Genomic DNA, 22,789 nt, shown 5'->3' with positions numbered 1-22,789 from the left:
AGGGGTGGGGGGAGATCGTTGGGGACTGGGTTTCTTGGGGTTGATGAGCAGTTTTCCCCTTGCAGACACCTGCAGGGTCTGCCACTCGTGTGGTTTCAGGTGCGTGGGACCAGGCTGTCCTCGCCTGGAAAGCCTTACTCAGGGCTGCATGGGGCTGGGGAGCCTCTCAGCTCAGAGTAGTGGTTTCTGCTTGAACACAGCAGACTGAAACCTGTGACAGCAGCACAGGGAGCTGAAGGTCTCCCTTGCTGTTGATTCGCCTGCATGCGTGTTTGCAAGATGAGGGCTTTAGTAAGTCACGGGGAGGAGGAGAACAGCAGCAGGAAGGTTTGCCTGGCTACCTTGAGAAGAGGGCCCTTGGGCTTCCTGCTCCCCCTGCCTCCAGGGAAAGGGACTTGAAGAACCAGTGTCCTGGTTTCTTACTGGTCTGCTTGATATGGAAGCATTTTAGGGCCAGCTAGAATCCACCCTGGGCATCCCTCCGGGCTATTTCCATTTCTGTGGAAGGGGTGAGGAGCAGCAGGTGATGTCAGCGGGGGTCTCTGCTGTGCGCAAACCGCAGGGGACAGGGAGAGCAGGGTGGGCGTGTGGCAGCTGGAGAGAAGCTGCCTTGGCTGGAGATGGGGCTGGGGCTACTTTGGTAGCCAAACACAGCTGCTGTTACAGCACAATTTAAATTTTTCTCTTTGATAAAACTTCCTGCCAGTCCCAGTAGGTGGGTCATAACAGCGGTGGACTGGGGACTGTTCCGAGGGGCCCTTCCACAGCCTTTCCTCCTGTGGTCACAGCCAGCACTGTGGCCGCCCTGGGGCTGTGAGGATGCAGAGACCTGCTCAGCTGCTAGTGGCAGGTGGCCCTTTCCTGGAACTGGGAAGGGAAGTCCAAAGGACGTGTACACTGTGTAGGAAAAGGGGCAGTGCTCTCCATCCTTCAACAGCTGCCAGGTTTGAGGGCAGAGAGGGCTGAGCAGGGGTGAACAAATCCTCCTGCCTGCCCTGTGCATCTTCAGCTCCCCTTCCCCTCTGGCACTGTGAGAAAAGAGCCAAACTCAGCAGCTTTGGTGCTGGAGAGGTTTGCTCACGTGCCCTCAGCCACCACCGACTCCTGACGCTTTACAAAGGCCACTTGCTCCTTCTGCTGTGACAGAGATGGTGGCGGTGGTGGTAACTCAGCCTTCGGGCCTGGCTCCCCTCTGGTTAATGGTTTCCTGTGAATTGCTTTCAAGATACCATTGGGGAAGGCAGCTGGTCGCCTTCGCCGCACTGGCAGCACCTCCCCTGACGTTTTGTTTTGATTGTTTTACTGTAGTTTCTCTCCAGGCCCCAAGGAGCACTGGGCATGGTCCAAATGCATGCACGCTCCTACGCACAGAGAAGAGCTCTCTGTCTAATTTTAGCCATGACATGTACGCAAGGGGAAGGGGCAGGCAGGAGGGGGCAGGGTGTGAAAGGACGAGGTCCCAGCTGCGGCCACCCGCGCTGACTCAGTACAGCCACGTGCGTGGCTATCGGTTCCCGTGGCCGGGTGAATGACCGAAATAACAATAGCCGATGACTCACACCCTTGCAGGCATTGTGGAGCAAGCTGGCCTTCAGCGTGACTCCCCCTCCCCTCTCTGCAAAGGCCGAAGCAGAGTTGGGTTTCATGGCCCCGAAAGGGATCTGTGTTGTGTTTAGCCCAGAGCGGGTCCCTGGGGGCAGCTGGGGAACCCGGATAGCAGCGAAGCGTGACGGGGAAGTCCCCAGCCTGCCTGCCAGAGGTCCCATGGGTTGTTTGCTGCAAGGAGGTCAAGTAAAAAGCTCTTGAGACGTCTCTGGAGCCTGCCTGGACCAGACGCTGTCCATAACTCAGGAGCAGGTTACCTCCTGTGGACGAGCACAGGCTCTCCACAGGCTCTCCACGGCAGGTGCTGTGGCTCTCATCACTGTGCGAACCCCTTTATCGAGGTCCCAGGGAGGCGGGAGAGAATCACCTCCTCGGTGGGTTCCTCCCCTTATCGTCCTCTTGCCGCTCTGAGGGAAGTGTTGGGGCATCCTCCAGCTGCAGTGGGGTGCTCGGAGGGCAGCTGGATGCCAGAGGAGGGGGGGAACCCCCTCACTTTGTGGGCCCCCTCTGGTGCATGCGCCTCCGGTCAGGGGGGAGCTGGCCTCGGGGCTGCTTGGAGAGGAAGTGCAGTTGGTTATTTTAACGAGCGCTGTCAGGGTTTGCAGTTCTGGGAGGAGGCGGAGGGAGAAGCTGAACGCTTGCTCTCCAAACTAGGACTTGGTTGGGGAGGGCTGGCCGGCCGCTGCTGCGCGGCCACCGCCACCCGCTCGGCACCTGCAGGGACCCCCACGCCGCTCCGGATCAGGTCACGGGGGCTTTTCCTCACGCTCTCCCCTTCTCTCCTTCTCCTCCTCCTCGTCCCCCCATGTTTTGCTGCTTTTGTTTGTGCTGGGTGGGGGATGGGAGGGGACCGGGGGAGCCAGCCCTTAGTTCGTGGGTATGGTCTGAGCAGGAACCGGGTCTCACCCCGCTGGGGAAAGGCAGGGACAAGCAGACCCCGGCGTCATCCCTGAGACACTCAACCTTGCTCCTGCTGAGCACCGTTTGCTCCTGGAGGCTGGAGCGAGCCTGCAGGGCTACAAGCAGTCCCTGGGGCTGAGGCAGGGGCTTTGTAAAACACAGCTGCGGTGGCACTTGGTGGCACCTGGCAGTTGTTTCCCCTTTGGAAGGAGGGCAGGGTGTTTCCCTGCCAGAGGTGCATTTCCAGCCACCCAGCCTGCTGTCTGTTACAGCACGCGCTGCACCCTGCCACCCTGTGTGGCATGGGGATGCCAGCGGGAGAGCTGCAGGTGGCAGAGGACAGTGGCGTGGGGAGCCAGCCTGTGCCGTGCCTGGACCCCAGACCCCGGTCACTTTGCCCAGGGATAGCTTAGGGAAGCAGGACAGACTTGGGTGTCTCTGCTGGTGCTGGTGGCAGTGAGGTGCCCTGCTTCTGCGGGAAGTAGTGGGGTGCCCTTCCTGATCCCTGCCATGGGCCGGAGGGGTGCGTGCCACTCCCATCTTTCTGTTATCGTGCCTGTGGCTGAGCGCCTGAGGCTCGCTCTGGTTTGTTTTGGGAGGTGCAGAGGTCTTTGCATGCCTTTGGGAGGTCCAAAGACTCCCCAGCCCTGGGAAACGCTGCCTTGCACTCTGCCACATTGCAGCTTTGTCTTTACGTGGGGTTCATCACCTTCCCCCTGGGGCCGCTACCCTGGGCAGATGCTGCGTGTTGCCCTTCCCAGGGCAGCACCATGCCCGGGTATCGTCCTCCCATCCAGAGGGAGAACTCCGGGGCTGCTTGGGGAGTTTGAATCGGACAGCTGGGCTGTGGGACCGGTCTCCCTTTAAATAGTGCGTCCCTCCTCTAATGGAGGCGCGGAGCTGTGCGTAGGGAAGGAGGGGACCAGCCCTGGGGAGGACGGTGGGAATCTGCTGAAGAAACCATGGGCTGGGCACCCAAAGTGCCAGGGTGCCCTGGGGAGCCCCGTGCTGCTCTGCTTCATGCTGTCACTCTGCAAAGGGAGGTCAGAGAGAGAGAAGAAACTCTCAAAGTCCTTCCCAGCCTGATCCTGCCGATGGGACCAAAATAGAAACTGCATGGCCAGCCTCTCCCCCGACCCCTGCTCTGCCTGGGCCCCAGCACGCTGTGGCAGTTGCTCACCCTTTGAGTTTCATCCTGAATTAATTCGCTGCCTGAGGCCGTCAGTCTTGCCGTTTGGCTCCCCAGCCAAACACAGCGACAGATTGTTTAAATCAGGGATGTCAGGTTTCTTGATAACCAGGAGGCAGATTATTTACTGTAGTGGCAAATAAACTTCATAATGTTATGATGGTGGAAAGTTGTCAAGGGATATGAATGCCCAGAGTCAGCCCAGGAGCCTCCAAGGAAACAGCTTTAGTCTAAATTAAGACAAAACACTGTCTTCCATGGATTTTGGGAAGGAAATCACGTTGTTGTAATGGGAACATTACTCTGAGCCTTAGGGCTGGCAAATCCCTGACTTTATGAAGTGTAAGTGGAGGGTCTGAGGTAGTCTGGCAGATGTGCCTCAAAGCACATCTCAGGTTCACCCTGAGAAGGCAGTGAAAGGGAAGTGGCACCAGGGCATTGTGCACAGCTTGGGGAGAGGCAAGATGGACCTCCCACCAGAAGGATTATGCTAGGAACTGTAAAAAAGTCTCAGGCCCTTCTGCTTCCAGCCCTGTTCTCCCAGCAAACCAAACCTGAGAGCATTTTGTTGCGAAGGATCAGGCAGGAGGGTGGGATGGCTGTTCTCTTTTGCTTTGCTTTGGTCGAGGTGGGGCCAGCACTCAGGTCACTGTGTGGCCCTGGGCGGTTCCTTCCACCTGGCTTTGCCCCTTGGAGAAGGCTCCCATAACAAGCTGCAAAGCCATGGTGTTTTTTTTCTTTGCCTTGCCTACAGCCCCCTGCAAGGAGCTGCTGGTGCCTGTCCCTACATCCGTCCCCCTGCCTTGCTCGTTCAAAGAAGGTGGCTTAGAGACTGCATCTCCTCCATGGGCATCCCCAGCTCCTGATGGAGTGTGAGTCCCCAGAAAATGGTGCGAGGTTAATGTTAGTGGCTGTGTCTCGTCCCTGATATGGACTGCGTGGTGGTCTGCCCAGGGCACCCACAGTCAGAAGTGATGCTGAACTGGTGATGTTGAGCTGTTGCTGCCACCCTGGGGTGGGCCCTGAAATTCCTCTGAAAGTCCCCTGAAATAAAGCCCACGGGCAAGTTTTCCTTCTGGCCATCTAGTGTAGGGCCATCATTGCCCTTTTGTGTCTGGGGTACGTCAGGGTATTTGCATCAGGTCCGTGCGCTGGTGCTGCTGCGAGGCCGTGGAGCAGAGGTGTGTATGTGTGAGAGCAAGAGGCTGAGCCTTGTGCTTTTGCTTGGCCACATGTAAGATGGGTACAAAGAGGCTGGACTGACGCTGCTGCCCATGCCTTGTGAACAGTGCAGTCAGTCCTGGGGCCTCTGGGTTGGTCAACCAGAGTGCCCAGCAGCACTGACAGGCAAGTTAGCAAAGCCCTTAGGTGTAGCCGGGGGTGCCTTGGTCTCGCTGTCTGGGGTCAGTAGCCCTGGCAGGGGCCTCTGTGAAACTCTCTGCAGAGAGGGAAGCTAGGGCCACATGTGTGGAGACCTCAGGGCTGGGAGGAGGGCAAGCTGCATGCCTGTGGCCACTGGCCTGTTTCTAAGCCCTGGCCTTGCTCTCTCACTGGGAGAGAGGTCTGAAGTCCCCTGGATCAACTCTGGAGCTTGCTGAGACATAGGTGGGAACCTCTGAGTGCCCTGCAGGGACCAGAAAGTGCCTTCTGCAGCCTGGAGGAGCAGCCTTAAGGTTGCAGCAGTAATCTCCTCCTCCACAGTATGAGGGTGATGTGACAACTGAGGATGTCCTTGGCCACGGTTTGCCGTGGGAATGCCGTGCTCTGGCAGCTCAGGAGCCTGGGAGTGAGGTGCTGTGGCCCATGTGGGGAGTGGCACTTGTTGCAGTAGATCAAGTGAATGAATCCTAAAATAGAAGGTGAGCACAGCCCATAGCTCACCCCTCACGATGCTTTGAAAGGCTTGTGGTTTTGACAGAGCTTCCCTGTGCTGGGGGGAGCTGCATCTTCTTGCTTGTGCTGGACTCAGCATGGGGCAGCTCCTGACTCTTGTTTTATTCGGTGATGTAGGAGAGATTACATCTGGAATGGAAATTTTGGGTAGAAACAAACTGCGCAGTTTGGAAACTTGCTGATCACTACTCACTTCACCACAACCAAAGCCCTGAGGGCTGCACCACATCTTGGCCAGTGTGCTCCCTTCACATCTGGCATGGGGGCAGCTTCCTCAGCAGACCTCATCTGTGCAGGTTGCTCTTTGTGGCGCCTTGAGAGGGCTGGTGGGGGAGCCTGAGGGAGAGGAGAGGTCGGTGGCTGATGCCCAGGAGCAGGACAGAAGCGTGGGGACAGGATCTCGGCAGGAGTGGTGTGGCGACAGCAGTGTACGTGGGAAGATTGAGTGTCAGAGCACCGGAGTGAGGGGTGGTGCGAGCTTGTGATGGAAACAGAGGCTGAAAGCAAGTGAGGGTATGTCAGTGGGGTGGGAATGACTAGCATCTCCCTGGATGGGCTCCTGGGCTCTTGTCTCTCAGTCCCTTTGGTGTCCTGGCAGGGAGGAGACAGAGAGGCAGAAGCCCAGGAGATCTTGGTGTCACGCAGGGGTGGCTATTAATAACACTTACACTTTCCCTGTGGTTGAGTCAAGCATCCCTGCCAGGGGAAGACAGCTTGTAAACTGAAACGGGCTCCTGCTTGCACGCTGCCAGCTTTGGTGCTGCAGCAGCTCCCCAGCACCCACAGCAAGCCAGGACACAGCCAGCTGCCATCAGGATGGGCGCTCGTCACGGAGCAGGACAAAACTCTCAGACTTGTTTCCCTTGCTGTAGCCCTGTGGTTGGAAAAAATGCTTTCCAGTCAACTAACTGGAGGTTTGCTGAAAGGTCGGGAGGAGTTGATGGTGTTTTTCAAGTCCAGACTTCTCTAGGGCTCAAGGCTTGTGCATTGTGGTGCCAGCAGTGTCCTGCAGTAGGGTTCTCTTGCCACCCTTGGTGCCAGGAGAGGGGTGCCAGATTTGGCACTGTATGAAGGTAACCTGGAATCTCTCTTGCTTCTGGGCACTGGCAGGAGTAGACCAGGCTGTTGGAGGGACAGAGGGAATAATAGTGTAGAGGAAGGACCAAGCAGGTGTGTGGCGCAGCATTCCCCTATGAGTCTAAGGGCACAGAGGGCCTGTTCAGTATGGTATGTGGGAGTTTGCTTGAGGCTAGTGAAGCAAAGCAGAATAATGAGCTGAATATCAAGAAGCTTCTCCTGACATGGGCAGACCCTATGCCTTGAGGGACACTGCGTGTTTAGCCCTAGGAGTCAGCCTGTCTGGTTTTGGAGCTACCATCACCGCCAGAGGGATGGCTGCTGGCTGTCCAGAGAGCAGGATCTCCTCATCAGCCAGTCTACGAGCTCTCTGTCCACTGAAGTAACAAGATGCAAGTTTTTCCTCTTAGATCTCTGTTTGACTTTCCAAGGACATTGAGGTCCTGCCACTGAGGTTAGTTCTGTCCTCAGAGTAAGAGGTTGCAGCTTGCTCTGAGTGCCCAGGGAGCTTCCTGTAGCAGCCCCCTCCTCCCCCATCTCTTGAGGGCAGCGCTGGTGCCCGCCTGCGCTCCAGGACATGTTCCTGCTTCAGCAGCATCTCTGCCCACCAATGCCACGCAGGGAGCACAGGAGGCTGAGGACTTCTGAGGGGTCTGGTTAGAAACAAAACACCTTCCAAGAGCTCTGATTGTAGATCATGAGCAGACCAGAGGTGCTGTCTTCTTCCTCATTCACAGACAGAGATTGAAATGATAGTGCATAGCTGCTCATAAGTCGATGTCCTAGTGCGTGCAGCAGTACTTCCTTTCCCACCCTGCAAATGCCAGGCTGCCTCTGTCCAGCCTCCCTACCTAACTGAGCTGAGCCATGCAGTCTGCAAAGCAGCCACAGGTGCCAGCTCTTCTCTGGCTTGTCTCTGACAAACAGTGGAGATTCCCAAGATGTGATGGTGTTAGGCCAGGGTCTTCCAGGGCTTGGCTCTTCTCCGGGCGGTGCGTGGTTCCCCAGCTGCTCTGCACGCAGCTCTGCTGATGCACATCAAGCCTGGGCACCCCCAGCAGTATGTCCATCTGCTCTGAGAGCAGCAGCTCTCAACACCTGTGATACACCATTTGGAGCTCAGATTGGAAGTTGTGAGAGCTGGGGCTATCTTCACCCATCGTATCTGAGCTGCCACGTGCTGCTGTTGTGGGCTGTCAGATGGTTGCCTGGTAATAACCTTCACCACTGGTGGCTGGAGCGTGAGTCCATGTGCCTGAAGATAAAAAGAGCCGTAATCAGCTAGTACCCAAACATAAATGTCAAGCCAAGGTTGTTCTAGCAGATTTCCTCATGAGACTGTTGTGCAAAAAGGAAGGAAACTGTGTTGAGAGATCTTCCTGCCCATAGCAGCAGCTCAGCAAGCACTACAGCACCTTCTTGCTAGTGAAATATCTGGGGCAGGAGGGAGCATCCGTTCAGCCCATTCGGGCTGTAGCCGGACAGTACATCTGCCCCAGCAGCTAAAGCCGACCAAAAAGGCTCTGCTGCAGTGTGCCACACCCAGGCAGTGTTCTGTCTTGTTTTTTTTAACATTTTATTTGTTCAGACAATTTTTAACACCTATTGGTATTACATTTAGTGTGCATCATCCTGCAGAGGATGGGCAGAAGGGACAGGAATGGAGCACTGCAGTGTCGAGGACAGGCTGGAAGCCAAGTGAGCAGCAAAACGTGCTTTCACCCTCTGCAAAGCTGCACGTGCCTCGGTGGTGTGATAGTTAACCTGCTGGTGACCATGTACCTGCACTGTTCGCTGTGATGGGACCTGAGAAGTCCCTCTGAGGAGGTGGCACTTTGTTTTTGTTTTCAGTTCAACCAGGCTTTAGCTGCCCTGACGCTGCTCTCTGGAGGGCATTGCTGCCCTTCCTTCCCTCCTGGTGCTATGTTACTGAGTACAGGCATGGCAATGAGACTGTAGAAACTAAAGAGCTGGCTTCCTTGCCTACCAGGCTGGAGGAGACCAAACCAAGCCTGGCCTTCTCCAAAAATGCAAGCTCAGCTTTGTACTAATCTAAAAGACAGAGGTACAGCCCAATGGGTTGCTTGTGGTACAGGCACTAAGCAAAAGCTATGGTTTGTGGCCCAGAAAATAACACATATGTCCCATCTTACATGCATTTCCCAAACGAAAAGGGAAGCTTCTGACAAATTTGTCTGTTCGTGTGGACCTCGGGTCAGTAGAGGTTTCAGCCAGGGTGTTCTCCTGAAGGTCCTCTGATATCGATGACCCACAAGTGAGTGCATAGAAAAGCATGAGAAGGGAGGAAGGAAGAAGCAAGTGGAGCAGATGCTAGTCTTAGTGAAGTGATGGGCAGCATGCCCATATTCCTGTGATGGGTTGAGGCACTGCCTTGTACAGTGTGGAGATTGTTGAGAGTGATGGTGGTGGCTGCAGGCTGGCATGATCCAGAGTGCCCTGCTTTGGAAGCAATTGAAGAGCCAGAAGGTTACTTCTCTCAAACTGGGTCTTGGTGGGGGTTTTTTTTGAGTTGCCCTCAAATAAATCCTCTCTATTTAGTGGCTGAAGAGAGGCGGCAGCTGGAGAGTGGGAAGCGAACCACTAGCTCTGGAGGAGGGGAGCACTGGAGTCAGCCAGATTCAGCCCCTTCTAACTCCAGCCTTTGCATGCTGAGCTTCCAGCACTGAAACTGCTGCAGCACCTTCCACCTGTGGCCAAGAGCTTTCTGTGGACGGCTGCAGTGTCTGGGCAGCCTGTCAAGTTTTGAGGGTTGGGCAGGGAAAGCTTGAGAACCCTGATAAAGCTCTTTTGACCAGGAGAGGGAAGTTTTAAACGGTACTGCTGGGGTGATTTTTCCTAGCCCTCCTCCATTCTCCCAGCCTCCAGCTCCCCCAGCCAGCTTTTATCAAATCTGCCTGCCCTGCTTTTACTTGCCCAGTTGTTTTTTTCTTTATGATTCAGTTTCCATTTGGTGGGGCTAGTGCTTAGCCAGAGCAGTTCCCATGGGGAAACCAGGTGGACCAGCAGCACCAGGAGTGTGGTGGGTGTAGTTGCCAGGACTGATGGTCACCTCGGGGTGCAGGGGCTCTGCTGATCCCACAGCAGTGAGCAGGGGATATGGAGAGTCCCGGCCAGGCAGTGACACCTGCCCTGCCATCGCAGCACCCTGGGCTGAGCCATGAAGCTCAAGGAGTTGGGGAGCTGTGGGGAGCAGGAACCCCAGTAGTGTGTCTGCTCAGAAAGTGGGTCCCAACCCTGCCATGTGCCCTGGGTGGCATCCCCGTGTCCCCCTCTCCTCACTCCTGCCTGCTGTCCCCTGCCATCCCCCTGCCGTGACCCCCACAGCCCACCCGGAGACTCACAGTGGACCCTATTTAATTCCTGGTCTCTGTGTTAACAGCCACCATCTGGTGTGTGATGGAAACCTTTTTCAGGCGGCACTTTGGGAGGAAGGGGCTGCGGCGTGCCAGCGTGGTGGCTGTGCCCACGGGCAAGGCCAGGCGACGCTCCCAGGCTGGGCTGCCCTCCGCCTCTCTGGCCCAGCGCCGCCATGGCTTGGGAGCCCCGCTGCCAGCCCTCTCCTGCCTGGGCCTGCCTCGGCGCCCCGACCCCGGCCCCCGCCGCCGCTCCAGCACCATGCCGCCCTGCCTCAGCCCCAGGTTCGCTGTGCAGACAAAGCGTGGGGGCCGGGTGCAAGCCATCGATGCCCACCTGGTGGGCCCCTCCATCCTCTTGTCCAGCCTCATCCCTGCCGGAGAGGAGGGGGACGGGGTGCCCCACACCGACAGCTCCGGATCTGAGTCCCCAGAGGATGGCGGGGTCAGCACATCAGTGCGAGCCAAGCGGGGCCGGCGTGAATGGTGGGCTGAGGAGAAGTGGCTGGCCATGCTGCCCCGGCTGCGGCCACTCCAGGCTGGGCTGCTGTCGCGGGGCCCCCGGTGCCTGCGGCGTGCCTCCTCCCACCGCCTGCCCACCGAGTTCATGTACGGCCGGGCCGTCGACGGCTTGCCGGGCCGCTACCGCCGCCTCAGCCAGCGCCGGCGCTCCAGCGATGCCCCCCGGCTCGGGCTGCTCCCCTCCGGCCACCCGCGGCTGCTGGCCCAGCGCTGCATGGCAGTGGCCGGAGCCCTGTGCCCCTCTGCCAACCTCCCTGAGTGCTTGGGACCGGAGCCTGCCCACCACGCCGCCCCGGATGGCTGGAGCCCCCGACTGCTGTATGTATGGTGGTGGCGTGCAAGCGGGCGATGCTTCAGGAAGGGGAGGCTGGGTGCAGATCCAGGCTTGGCAGGGAAGGAGGGAGAGGGCTCAGCACTGTTGGCCCTGGCTGCCATCTGTGTCTTGCGGTGCTGTTCACATCCCTTGAGCATCTCCCACTCCGGCCCGCGCTGCCTCTGATGCTCTTGGTGCATCCCCGGGGCTTGCGGACATCCCCTCCTGCCAGCCCGGGGCTGAAGGGAGGTGGCAGGCCTGAATGTGGGTTGGACATGCACCTTTTCTCCAGCTGGCTGGCTCTACTGCTCCTTTCCTCCACCCTAGCACATCTGGGAGCTCCCTAGCCCCGAGCAAACAGCTGCTTTTTTTTCTGACCAGTTGTGCTGATCCTCAAAAACACCTCAGGCTGAGGTGCCTTGATAACGGAGAGCTGTGGGGAGCCTTTGTGGGGCAAAGTCTGTGGGTTGTCCCTGCAAAGGCAGCCTCATCACCACAGCTTGGTGGAGCATCCCAGGCTCTTTTGCAGTGGACCTGTCATCCCCAAGGGCTTTGACCCAGCAGGCCCAGGCTGTGCCTTTTGCTGAGTGCAAGCTGTCTTTAGCTGAGCTGTCAGCAACATGGCCAGCACCTCTGTGTTCCACAGGGCTGCCTCGCAAGAGCAGGTACTACTTGGCCAGTGGTGCTGGAGATTCACCTCATTTCCAGCCACTTGGTCCTGAGGATGCTTTTCTGCTCCAGCCTCACCATCCACCCTAGAAGCAGGTTGTGCTTTGCACATATTCCTCCTCCCCTGATCTAATAGCCAACCCTCCTGTGTCTTCCAGGAAAGCTATTGCCAAGTCCAGCCTCCAGCACATGGTAGCCCAGCCAAACCCTGTGCTAGCTGTGAGGAACGACTCGGAGAGGCAGATACGCAGCACTGTGGACTGGACCGTAAGTTGTAGCACATTTTGCTGGGTGTTGCATGGAATGGGCTCCTGGCCAACAAACAGCGGGCTCTTCCCAGGCTGAGGCTTCCCAGGTGACTCTGGCCTTGACACATTTACAACCTCCACCGTTGCCACCAGCTGGTGTCAGTGTCTGTGCTCTGGCGGCGCCCTTTGATGCTGCCAGGAGAGGTTGCAGGCGCAGGTGTTCCTGGGAGGATGGCACAGCTCTGCCACTGCCAGCTCGTCTGTGTCTGGCAGCCAAGGTCTTCTGGGGGCCGGGGCTGGGACCAAGAGACAGGAGCACATTTTAAACTTCACCCTGAGGTCGTAGAACAGAAGCTGTTTCAGAGAAGTCCCCTGCATTGAATTTGCCCAGATGTCTCCTCTCAGGGGGGATGGAAGCAGCTCCCCTGTGCAGGACACTAGAGTTGGTTTCCTGGGGCCTTCTCGTTTCCAACAGGTGGGCCATGGCAGCAGCTTTGTGAGGTTTCCTCTGTCCAGATGTTGGCCCTGGTTGTTCTTTGCATCCTGTCTCTTTGCCTACACCTAACTCCAACTTTCCACCCCACAGCATCATCCACTATCTTGTCCCTCACACAAAGCATTTTAGGGGCTAATATACCATCTGGGGGTGCTCTCAGAGAACAGTGTTTTGTCTTTCAGGAGACTGCAGTCTATGGGGAGCACATCTGGTTCGAGACCAATGTCTCTGGGGACTTCTGCTACGTTGGGGACCAGAACTGTATGGCAAAGCTGCTGGTGAGTCCCCTGGGGTCACCCATCTCCCCGGCCGGGGCCACAGATGTGGATTGTGCTGCCACCCTGCAGGGAGACTGTGAAGGCCATGCTGCTGTTGCTGGGGGACATGCTGGGGTTGGGGGGGCTGCCAGGGCGGGGAGTGTGTCCCTCCTACCTCTGTTTCCCAATTTCTGTCAGCACTGGTGCTCAGTTTGCAACAGGAACCTGATGCAGGGCTGCTGCTCACCCAGAGGTGATATGATGATATTCCAGGGAGAGGCTGTTGGGATCCCACACCCTTAGAGGGATGATCTGAATTCAAGAATAGATGAATAGAGGAGAAAAGTGAGCACCGAGGACCCTGTCCTGCTGCCTCCTGACCCTGCAGGCAGCACTCATCTTACGGCGAGGTTGGAGGTTGCTGCAGTCCTCTCTCCCAGCTTGTAGGCTTTAGTCCTGCTTGTGGCGCAGGACACAAGCACTGATGTCATCCTGTGCCTGCCCGTGGGACTTACCATGAGAGCCCTGAAGGTGTCTCCTAGACCAGCTTCCGTGCTGCTCTCAGGCAGTGTCGGGAGAGGCCAAGGACTGTGGGCAGGACAGTGGGAGAGCACCTCCCTCCTCAGTCCCAGACTTGAGAGCATCTGCTCTAGTCACATGCTTAGATCCCTTCACTTGCAAGGGGTCTAGGTTATGTCTAACTTTCCTATAGGACTTGTTCTACCTTCTGAACTATATGAAGGACGTGTGATGGAAGGCTGAGCTTGCAGGCCTCTGAACACTACTATTCACACACATGTTTTTTCCTCCCTCTTTCTCATCCTCCAGCAAAAACCCCTCTCCAGGCGTAAGTGTGCAGCCTGCAAGATTGTAGTGCATACACCCTGCATTGAACAGCTGGAGAAAGTGAGTAGAGCCTGTTAAGCCCTCTCTGTGGCTTGCAAAGCTGTAACAGCCTTTTCCTGGGCAGCCCTTCCTTTTGGGTAGTGAAACACAAGGAGATTGGGGAACTGCAATGTATCATTGCAAAGAGGGGTATTCTGAGGAGACAATATCAAAAGGAGCACCTAGTGACACAACTGGGACCCCAGGCCCCGTTTTGTTCAGTAACAGAGATAAGTGAGGGGTGTTGTGGCAAGCACTGAACATCTGCAGATACTCTGGGCCTGATGTAGTAAACTGCAGTAGATTTCCTTTGGGTATGATGGTTTTACCAGTTCCTCTCATGTGTGTTCAATCTACAGATAAACTTCCGCTGCAAACCTTCCTTCAGGGAGTCAGGATCCCGGAACGTACGGGAGGTGAGAGACATGCCTCGGCTGCTGCCCACATCTTAATATGATGCCATTAATCACACATTAATCACATGTCTGCCCCCTCCCCTTTCCAGTTTAGTGGCAAAGATGGCAGATGCTGCCAGCATGTTGATCATCACAGTGCAGGCATCGTTCTGCCTCCTGGCGCCAAGGGGATGACACAGGGAAAGGGGTGTTTCTTTGCAAGGCAGTGGTACAGACTGGGTGTGAGGAATGAGGAGCTCGCAGGCAGCAAATGCAGAGCCTCTTCTGGTATGCATGTCCTAAAACTCCTGCTTCTGCATGGGGGGAACCTGCAAACAGTGTTTTCCGGAAGTTTTTCTCCCGCTGTGCTGGTCCCCAAGCACATAGCTGTGGCAAACAGCAGGTTCCCAAGTCTCCCACAGTTTGGAAGGATGCAGTATGGTCTCACTTCTGGCTTTGTCATGCAGCCCTGATCTGGGTGCACAGGTACTCCAGGTAGCAGTGAAAGATGCCTTTAGTGGTTCTGTCAGAGCCCTTTAACCCATGTTTTAATGTACTGGGCTTAAGCAGTGGTCAGGGACCTGTCCGCTGAGCTGCGGTGGTGGAAGCACCCGGCAGCCTCGTGCTTCACCCTCCAGCCCGCGGAGCCAGTGTAGCCCATGCAGTGCTCTGGAGTGGGTCTGGTGGCTCTGTCATCGGCCATTTTGGTAACACAGCTGCTGCCCCCACACCGTGTTTGTGGTGGCACAGCAGACGCAATAGGGGAAAGGTACTCAAACACAGGGCTGCCTGCTCAGAAATGCCAGCATGACCTGGTAAGGTGAAGCTTTTAACATCACTTTAAACCTTCTTTTCTTCCTTTGCTTGTTCTTCCATGCCTCTTTCCCTTATCACTCTTAGCCCAGCTCCCTTATTTATCCTTCACTTACTATTTGGGCTCTGATAACAACTCTCTGTCTCTGCTCACTCCTCTGTCTCTATTTTCCTCCTTTCCAACCTCTGTGAATTTTCTCTCCCTCCCCTTTCCTGGTTTTCGTTCTTTTTCTTGCAAACCCTGCTTCTTCATCCTGTATTGCTAATACTCCTCAGTTCCTCCAAGGGCTCTTCCCTCCTGTTTCCTAAAAAGGTGCTTTTCTGGCCTTTGTGCTGCCAGGGATCCCCTCCAGGGTCAGTCCTTTCCCTAGATGTGCCTGCTGGGACCTAGAACTGAGCTCAAGGCATACCCCCTGCCTTCTTCTCCCACTGGATTAATGTCTGCTAAAGCCAACGGGATTCTTTCTCCTCTCCCGTGTGCTGCATGCAGAGCAGGCAATACTGGAGGTGACCCAGACCTCCTGCCAGTTTCTGCCTCTATCATCATCATAACCCTAAAATCAGGCTGTTGGGCACGACTGCATTGGGCTGTGAACTCGCATTCCCTCTTCTCTTTGCTGCCCTCCCTGCAAGGCCGTCCCCAGTACAGGGCTGGAAGAGGTGGGTGGGATTTAGGAAATGTGGTACTTCACGACAGAACTTCTGACCTCCTCACAGTTCTCCTGCAAGTCCCAGCCCTCACCCACCGTGAACTTGCAGGCAGGGAGAAGGTGCCTGCCAGCAGCCTTGCTCCCTCCCCGCGGGCAGGGGCTGAGGCAGGCTGGCAGGACTTGTCCTGGGGTGAAGAACAGGGCAAGGTGAGTCGGGGGGCTTTGGGGCTGCTGCTTTTCTTGAGGAACATGGAGGTAGGCTGTTTGCTGCTTAGCTGTGAGCGCTTTCATCTTCTTCTTGCCATGGGCACAAACTGTGTTTCCCTTTCACCTGGCACTGGGGGCATCTGGGCAGAGATGTTAAGGGACGGAGATGTGATTTATGGCCAAAGTAGTGCTCCGCACTACTGCTTGCCCACGCTTTGTTGGGTTTGCTTCATGTGATTCTCAGTCTTTGGTTTCCCTACCCTCTTTCCTGCTTTTTCTGGTTTTAATTCCCCTCTTCTCTGAGCACCTTTATTTGGCCTCTTGCCCCCTGAGTCTTCAGCTTTGCCTTCTCCCAGAGGGTTGGGGCTGGTGCATGTGAGCAGTGGGCTTGCTGCAAGAGCAGAGGTCCTGGCTGGCTTGGGTTCATTTCTTCTGCCTGTTCCTGCATTCTCTCACACACTGGGCCTTTCATTCCTTATTTTGTTGTTGTTCTTTTTTTTTTCCTTTTCCCCTTAGCCCATTGTTGTCCGACATCACTGGGTACACCGGAGGCGGCAGGAAGGGAAATGCCGGCAGTGTGGCAAGGTGAGAGGGCATCTTGTTTTTTTCTCTCAGCCTGAAGGAAAGCTAAGGTCAAACCAGAGACGAGAACAGGGCTGGAGACCAGGGGTATCCCATTGTTCCTGTCTGACATCAGCAACAGCCTACAGCAAAACCAAGACACGTGCCCTGTTTTGCACTGTGAAGCACTACATAAGTGCTTCCCACATAGAGCTGTTCCCCTGGGCCCAGTCAGTCCTGGAGGGGCCTGTCTTCCTGACATGCTTTCTTTGAGCAATAGGAACACCCTGCAGAGTGCAGTGGCCTCCCTGGTGCCTTAGTGGCAGTAGGGGCTCTCTGACAGGGATCCAGAGGGCTCCAGCTGCAGGCATGCTCTCTTTGTTGACGTCTTTTTTGGCAGTGGGAAAGTCCTGTTGGATGGTAGAAAGCTGTGAGAGAATTTCCTAAGCCTCTTATCCTTCCCTCCACAGGGTTTCCAGCAGAAGTTTGCCTTCCACAGTAAAGAGATTGTAGCCATCAGCTGTTCCTGGTGCAAGCAAGCGGTGAGCAAAGCCCCCATTGAACATCTTACCAGCTTGTTCTGCACCTAGTGACCTTGGCTTTCTGCTGGGACTCCCCAAGGTGCTTCTCTGCAGCCTGCCCTTAACAGCTCCTCTTACTGAGAGAGGGGCTGTACTGTGGTAGCTGTGAGCTCCTATGAGAAACTTTCTCCTCCTTGCCTTCCCATTACAGAGTTCCTGCATGCTTTCCTCCAGCACTCCCTGCGCTGGCATGGGGGAGCTGAAAGGAGGAGAAGGTGGCTGTCCCCAACAAACTGAGCAGCTGAGTTTTCTCTCTGTCTTCTCCTTCCCCAGTATCACAGCAAAGTGTCATGTTTTATGCTGCAACACATCGAAGAGCCCTGCTCGCTGGGGGCTCATGCTGCTGTCGTTGTTCCCCCCACCTGGATTCTGCGGGTCCGGCGGCCCCAGGTAAGTCACCTCAGCTCTTGTGGCTCTTCCATGACTCCTGCTTGCCCAGCAGCTCCTCACGGAGTTTTGGGGTTTGTTTCTTTTCTCTCTAGAATCCACTGAAATCTAGCAAGAAGAAGAAGAGGACATCGTTCAAGCGGAAATCCAGCAAAAAGGGGGCCGAGGTAAGAGATGCGGGGACAGGGAATGATCTTGTCTTGGAAGGCCTGAGGGACTGGGCAGCGAAGAGCAGGACTGGGAAACAAGGGTGCTTTGCTGGGTCTGTACTGAGGTTAAGGAAGGTGAGGTGGAGGGAGGGTGCCTGCTGGCAGGGCAAATCCCAGCTATAAGTCTTACGGGGTGGCTGGGACATTCTCTTCCACTCCTGACCTGCAGGATGTTAGGGCTCAGCTGGAGGTGGGAGTTTGTGTTTCCCTGAGTTTGTTGAAGGACCTGCGGTGTCTCTTGCAGGAAGGGAGGTGGAAACCCTTTGTCATCAAGCCTATGCCAGCTCCTCTCATGAAGCCCTTGCTGGTGTTTGTGAACCCCAAGAGTGGTGGGAATCAGGTATGGCTTTATCCTACGTCTCCATGAGAAGGCAGCTCTGCCAGGGCGTTGCCATTTGGACGCTGAGGTCTCATCATAATTTTGGTGATGTCTCAGCTGCAGAACAGACAAGACCCCTGCAATGCCAGTTTGCTGCCCGGCAATTCCCACCTAGGCCAGGCTTTGCCTGAGACCCCTGGAACGATGTTGTCTTGGCCTGTTCCCAGGACCAGGTGCTGCCTTCTGCCGTCCAGGGAACCCCCTGTTACCTGAAGTCTTTCTTCTCCCCATAGGGAGCCAAAATCATCCAATCTTTCATGTGGTATCTCAACCCACGTCAAGTTTTTGACCTCAGCCAGGGTGGACCCAAGGAGGCGTGAGTACTGATGGAGGCAGCACCCTTGTCTCCCCCATCCCTGCCCCAGATATTCCTTCCCAGAGCTCTCCCCACAGCTAGCAGAGGCCTGATGGTCTGTAGGTCTGTTGTGCAAAGAGACCTCCAACTAGTTCATGCTTTGAGAGGCCTCTCTTAAGATATCTTGTGGTCACTCAGCAGCTGGTCTAATCTTAAGGCTAGGGGCAAAGAGACCCGCTATGGGTAAGGTTCCCAGACCTATTTCATAATGTTCAATGTCATGTGAGTCTTATCTGTTTGCTGTATTTTGGTTTATCTATGTGTATGCAGACTGTGGACACCCCTCTTCCTCTGCAAGAGCTGGTGAAGCCGAAGTTACCATGGCTTCGCTCACTGTTGTGACGGTGGGGAGGGAGACATGCATGTGGCTTTGTGAATGCCAAGGGCTCTGTGAGGGCAAGGACCCCTGTGTAACACCTTCGGTGCCTCGTCCCTTCTCACCCTCCCTGTTCCCTGCAGGCTGGAGCTGTACCGCAAGGTCCACAACCTCCGGATCCTGGCGTGCGGGGGAGACGGCACGGTGAGTCCCCCAACCCCTTCGTGCCTGCAGTGCCCTTGCCCCAGGTCTTTCCAGTGCTGGTAGGCACTGGATGCTGTAGGTCCCCTCATGCAGTGCTCCAGGGAGTGCTAGTCTGTGGTATGTCTGGATTTGTAGCCCTTTTGGGGGACAGTGCCCTCACTGGGGTTACTGATATCTCCTGGAGCACTTGTTTGGAGCATTAATGACTCTCATTGGCCTTGGTGGTAGCTAAGGGAACCCCATCTCTGCCATCACTATTGCTCTGTGTCACCTCCCTCTGCCTGCCGGTCCCTGAAATAACCAGCTGTTCCTTTGCACTCTGTTGCTCGAGCAGGTGGGCTGGATACTCTCCATTCTGGATCAGTTACGCCTCAACCCACCTCCTCCTGTGGCCATCCTGCCTTTGGGGACAGGGAACGACTTGGCCAGGACACTGAACTGGGGTGGGGTAAGCGATGAGCACAAGAGCGTGCTGCTGACAGAGCAGGGCTGAGCGCTTCAACTCTGCTTCCAGACACGGGTGGGGATTTGCACGGGCTGGGTGTTCTGACTTTCCCTAAACACAGACCAACAACTAAGTGCCATTTGGATGTTACTTTTCTTCTGACATGTGAATTATTCTGCATTAGATTATAATCTATTAGGACACTAGCAAAAGCAATCATTATTTTGAACTTCAGGGGATTTTTAGAAGGAATATGTATTGTTTTAAATCAAAAGTCCCACTTTGTTGTGCGTTCAAGTAGAATCGATCTTTTCCACATATTTTGCTCTGGGATGTCTCCCAAATCCCACAGTCTCTGGGACATTTCTGCGGGAAGCAGGTAGGAGACTCACCAAGTCCTGCTCTTCACCAGGGTTACACGGATGAGCCTCTGTCCAAGATCTTGTCACATGTGGAAGATGGGGACATTGTGCAGCTCGATCGCTGGAACCTTCATGTGGAGCCAAACCCTGACGCAAGCCCTGAGGAAAAGGATGAGGCAGCCAGTGAGAAGGTGGGACACCTCCTCCCAGTGTTTGTTCCCTGTGCTGGGGGTCTGCATTCTCCTTTCTCCCACTGGCTCAGGCAGCCCCAGCACCTGGGTCTACGGTGTTGGGTTGGTGCTTCCCTGTCCCTGCTCCAATTACACTCCTCTTCTCGTGGCTCTGACCCACAGCACTCCTTGTGAGCCATGTAGAGATGAGAACTAAATGTCCACTAGAGGTTTTTAACCACAGCTTGTGACAAGTGTAAGCCCAGTCCCCTCTGAGACTGTTTCTTTAGCAGAAACATGGGTGATTACAGGTACCTCAAGAGAGCAGAGTGTGTCCCCTTGGGCCATGTCCCTTACCTCTAGGACCCAGGGGTCAATCCATCATCTCAGGCTGGTGACCTCTGTATTTTCCTTGGGGGAGGGCAAGCGAACTCCCTCAGCCTCATGAGCACCATACAGCGGCTCTGCTGTAGCCTGACCTTGTCTTTGCCATGGCCATTTGCTGGCAGCCTCATTCATATTCCTCCTTTCCCTTTCAGCTCCCCTTGGATGTCTTTAATAACTACTTCAGCCTCGGCTTTGATGCGCGGGTGACGTTGGAGTTCCACGAATCCAGAGGTATGGGGGGGTGGCAGGGCTGGGACAAGGTCTGTGGTGGGGGGCTGCCCCAGAGGTGAGTCTGTAAAATGGTCCTCAGGAAACTGAGCAAGAGGATTGCCCCCGGGCATAAGGCTGGAGGCAAAACCTGGGGAGCAAGTGGAGGCTGCCAAAGGGGAAGAGGGGTGCCTGCATGGGAAGAGAGCTGGGTGCTGCCTCCTGGCTGAGGCTGGCAAGAGAGCTGTGTCTGGGGAGAGCTGGCAAGTGAAGTATTTTCATGTGCAGGCCAACGACCTGGACTTTTTTCTTCTTTCCCTAGAGGCCAACCCAGAGAAGTTCAACAGCCGGTTTCGGAATAAAATGTTCTATGCTGGGGTGAGTGTGTGGAGGATATCTGGGCATGACTTCATAGTAGCCTTAGCATCAGCTAGAGCACAAGCACGGCCCTGCCTCCTGTCTGCACCCTAAATTCACTCATCCAATTTACATGGGCCTTCATGTGCACCCAAGCAGAGCCCCCCTGAAGCTGGAGAGTTGCTGGAGAAAGGCTGCAGCCTTGGGAGTTGCAGCTCCTCTTCGGTTGCGAGCGCTGCTGGTGGTACAGCTTGCTCTCTGGCCTGCGGTACAGTTGCTGTCTTGATCTCCTGCCACTATTGTTCTTGTTCTCCAGCTCACAGGCAGGACCTCCCCAGAGCTGTGGGGAGGCAGGCTGTCCCCCATGCAGAGGAACCTTTCCATAGAGTCCCCATGCTACTTTGGTCTTTTATTTTATACCTTGGGCCAGTTACAGATTCCTGGCTAATTATGCCACCCTCCTGTATCTCACCTCTAGAACTTTGTGTCTCAGTGTTGTCTTTGTTCGGCCATCTCCCCATCCTCAATGTACCTCCCTACCCGGGTGGCTGGGTGACCAGTATGTGAGCAGTATTAAAGGCCAAGTGCTGCTCTGTACCATCTCACATCTCTCCTGTTTGTGTCTCCCCTTCTGTCTGTGTAGTTAAACCCAAAGGGGACCCTAGGGCCATACTGTCTCTCCTGTTATCTCTAGATGGGGTCACATCAGCTCTGGTTCATGGTTCTTCATCAACCTTGAGACTGAATTTGTCTCCTGTGAATCGAGTCTCTCACCAGAGGAGACCTACCTTGCCAGCTCTTCCCTAAAGCCAGGACTGGGCTGGCAAGAGATTGGGGCATGTTACTGAAGGTGCCCTGAGGTTTTGGTAGGCAAAATAGGAAGTGGAATGGATCAGGTTGTTTTGGGAAGGGGAGAGGAGAGGGCTTCTACCAGTGGACGGGGAGGGGGATTTGCTGCTTTCAGCAGCTGAGGTCTGAAGGTCGGTGGCAGGCTTCCTGGCTGCCCACTTTGGTGAACGTCTGGGCACTAACACTGTCTCTTCCCTTGGCAGACAGCCTTCTCGGACTTCCTCACCGGGAGCTCCAAAGACTTGGCAAAGCATGTCAAGCTGGTGGTGAGTGTGCAGGGGTGCTCTGGGGCAAGGAGGGGGGTGAGCTGCGGAGGCGTGAGGAGCGGCCCCTTGGCATGCTGAGTATCTCACAGTTGGGGAGAGGACGTGTTCCTGGGAGGATCAGCCTCCCCTGGCTTGGAGAACAGTCACTGTAGGGAGCAGAGGAGGGAGGCCCTTTCCTCCCAGGTGGGTAGGGTGGGCCAGCCCTCCTCCTCACAGCAGCCTGAATGCCACTGTGATGTCTCCAGTGTGATGGGACAGACCTGACCTCCAAGATCCAGGACCTGAAGCCCCAGTGCCTGGTCTTCCTGAACATCCCCAGGTGAGCTGCCCCAGGACCTGCCCTCGTGTGCTGGGCTCTTCACCCCCCAGCCACAGATCCCTGCCCAGGTTTGGGGGGCCTGTGCATGCCTCACTCACCATCCTTTCACAGGTACTGTGCAGGCACCATGCCCTGGGGCAACCCCGGGGAGCACCACGACTTCGAGCCGCAGCGCCATGACGATGGCTGCATTGAAGTTATTGGCTTCACCATGACGTCTCTGGTGAGTCAACGCTGTTGCTGGTTGTATCTGGCAACCAGGGGAGTGACTGGTACCACTGACCAGGCGTCAGCCAGCCCACCAGCTCCACAGATTCTCTCCTGGGGAGTTGTGATCCTGGCCTGTGTGACAGCGTGAGACTTAGGCAAGGTGCTGTCATGCCCTGGTCTCTGTGGATCCCTTCCCACTGAGATCAGGCCTGAGACCCTCAGAACTTGGTCCACTTGTAACATCTGGCTGACAGCGGGTGCTCTCCCATCCACCCTCCAGTCCATGCTCTGCTCTCACTCTGGACACTTTCGCAGGCTGCCTTGCAGGTGGGTGGCCACGGGGAGCGGCTGTGCCAGTGCAGGCAGGTGGTTCTCACCACGTCCAAGGCCATCCCCATGCAGGTAGATGGAGAGCCCTGCAAGCTGGCGGCTTCCTGCATCCACATCTCCCTGCGCAACCAAGCCAACATGGTGCAGAAGACCAAGCGGCGCAACTCCATGCCTCTGCTCAATGAGTAGGTTCCTCAGATCAATCTGCCACCTCCTCTCCAAGGCAGGAGGGGTGAAAGGGGAAGGGATGGGGCTGATCCATTGCTCTCAGAGGCATTTCAGTCCTCTCTCAAGGAGGGCCTGAGAAGGGATCAGGTCACAGAACTATGGCCAGATCCTAATGCTGAAGAAGCTGCTGGTGCCAAGCTTCCCACCCTAGTCTCTGCACAAGACTCTGCTCTT

At 55.8% G+C, this 22,789-nt stretch overlaps 1 protein-coding gene across 3 annotated transcripts in view; it reads left to right on the top strand.

Annotated features, from left to right (window-relative positions):
• Window positions 1-22,789, top strand: part of DGKZ (diacylglycerol kinase zeta) — a 47,456-nt gene that overhangs the window by 9,568 nt on the left and 15,099 nt on the right. For 2 of the 3 annotated variants that reach the window (XM_074909512.1, XM_074909511.1), the window contains exons 1-21: window positions 2,459-4,584; window positions 10,065-10,878; window positions 11,701-11,809; window positions 12,469-12,564; window positions 13,372-13,449; window positions 13,788-13,844; window positions 16,010-16,078; window positions 16,525-16,596; window positions 16,909-17,025; window positions 17,118-17,189; window positions 17,476-17,571; window positions 17,844-17,926; window positions 18,425-18,485; window positions 18,820-18,933; window positions 19,343-19,483; window positions 20,002-20,080; window positions 20,379-20,434; window positions 21,466-21,528; window positions 21,774-21,847; window positions 21,959-22,070; window positions 22,373-22,572. In XM_074909512.1, the coding sequence (XP_074765613.1) occupies window positions 4,560-4,584; window positions 10,065-10,878; window positions 11,701-11,809; window positions 12,469-12,564; window positions 13,372-13,449; window positions 13,788-13,844; window positions 16,010-16,078; window positions 16,525-16,596; window positions 16,909-17,025; window positions 17,118-17,189; window positions 17,476-17,571; window positions 17,844-17,926; window positions 18,425-18,485; window positions 18,820-18,933; window positions 19,343-19,483; window positions 20,002-20,080; window positions 20,379-20,434; window positions 21,466-21,528; window positions 21,774-21,847; window positions 21,959-22,070; window positions 22,373-22,572 (2,588 nt within the window). In that variant the 5' untranslated portion in view covers window positions 2,459-4,559. Of the gene's footprint in view, window positions 1-2,458; window positions 4,585-10,064; window positions 10,879-11,700; window positions 11,810-12,468; window positions 12,565-13,371; window positions 13,450-13,787; window positions 13,845-16,009; window positions 16,079-16,524; window positions 16,597-16,908; window positions 17,026-17,117; window positions 17,190-17,475; window positions 17,572-17,843; window positions 17,927-18,424; window positions 18,486-18,819; window positions 18,934-19,342; window positions 19,484-20,001; window positions 20,081-20,378; window positions 20,435-21,465; window positions 21,529-21,773; window positions 21,848-21,958; window positions 22,071-22,372; window positions 22,573-22,789 lie in introns of those variants that run through there. The other variant, XM_074909513.1, reaches the window with a different exon arrangement.

The sequence above is a fragment of the Athene noctua genome, chromosome 6, assembly GCF_965140245.1.
Source record: "Athene noctua chromosome 6, bAthNoc1.hap1.1, whole genome shotgun sequence".
NCBI classification, from domain to species: Eukaryota; Metazoa; Chordata; class Aves; order Strigiformes; family Strigidae; genus Athene; species Athene noctua.
Note: the sequence above shows the minus strand (reverse complement) of the source record. Positions and strands in the feature narration are given on the sequence as shown.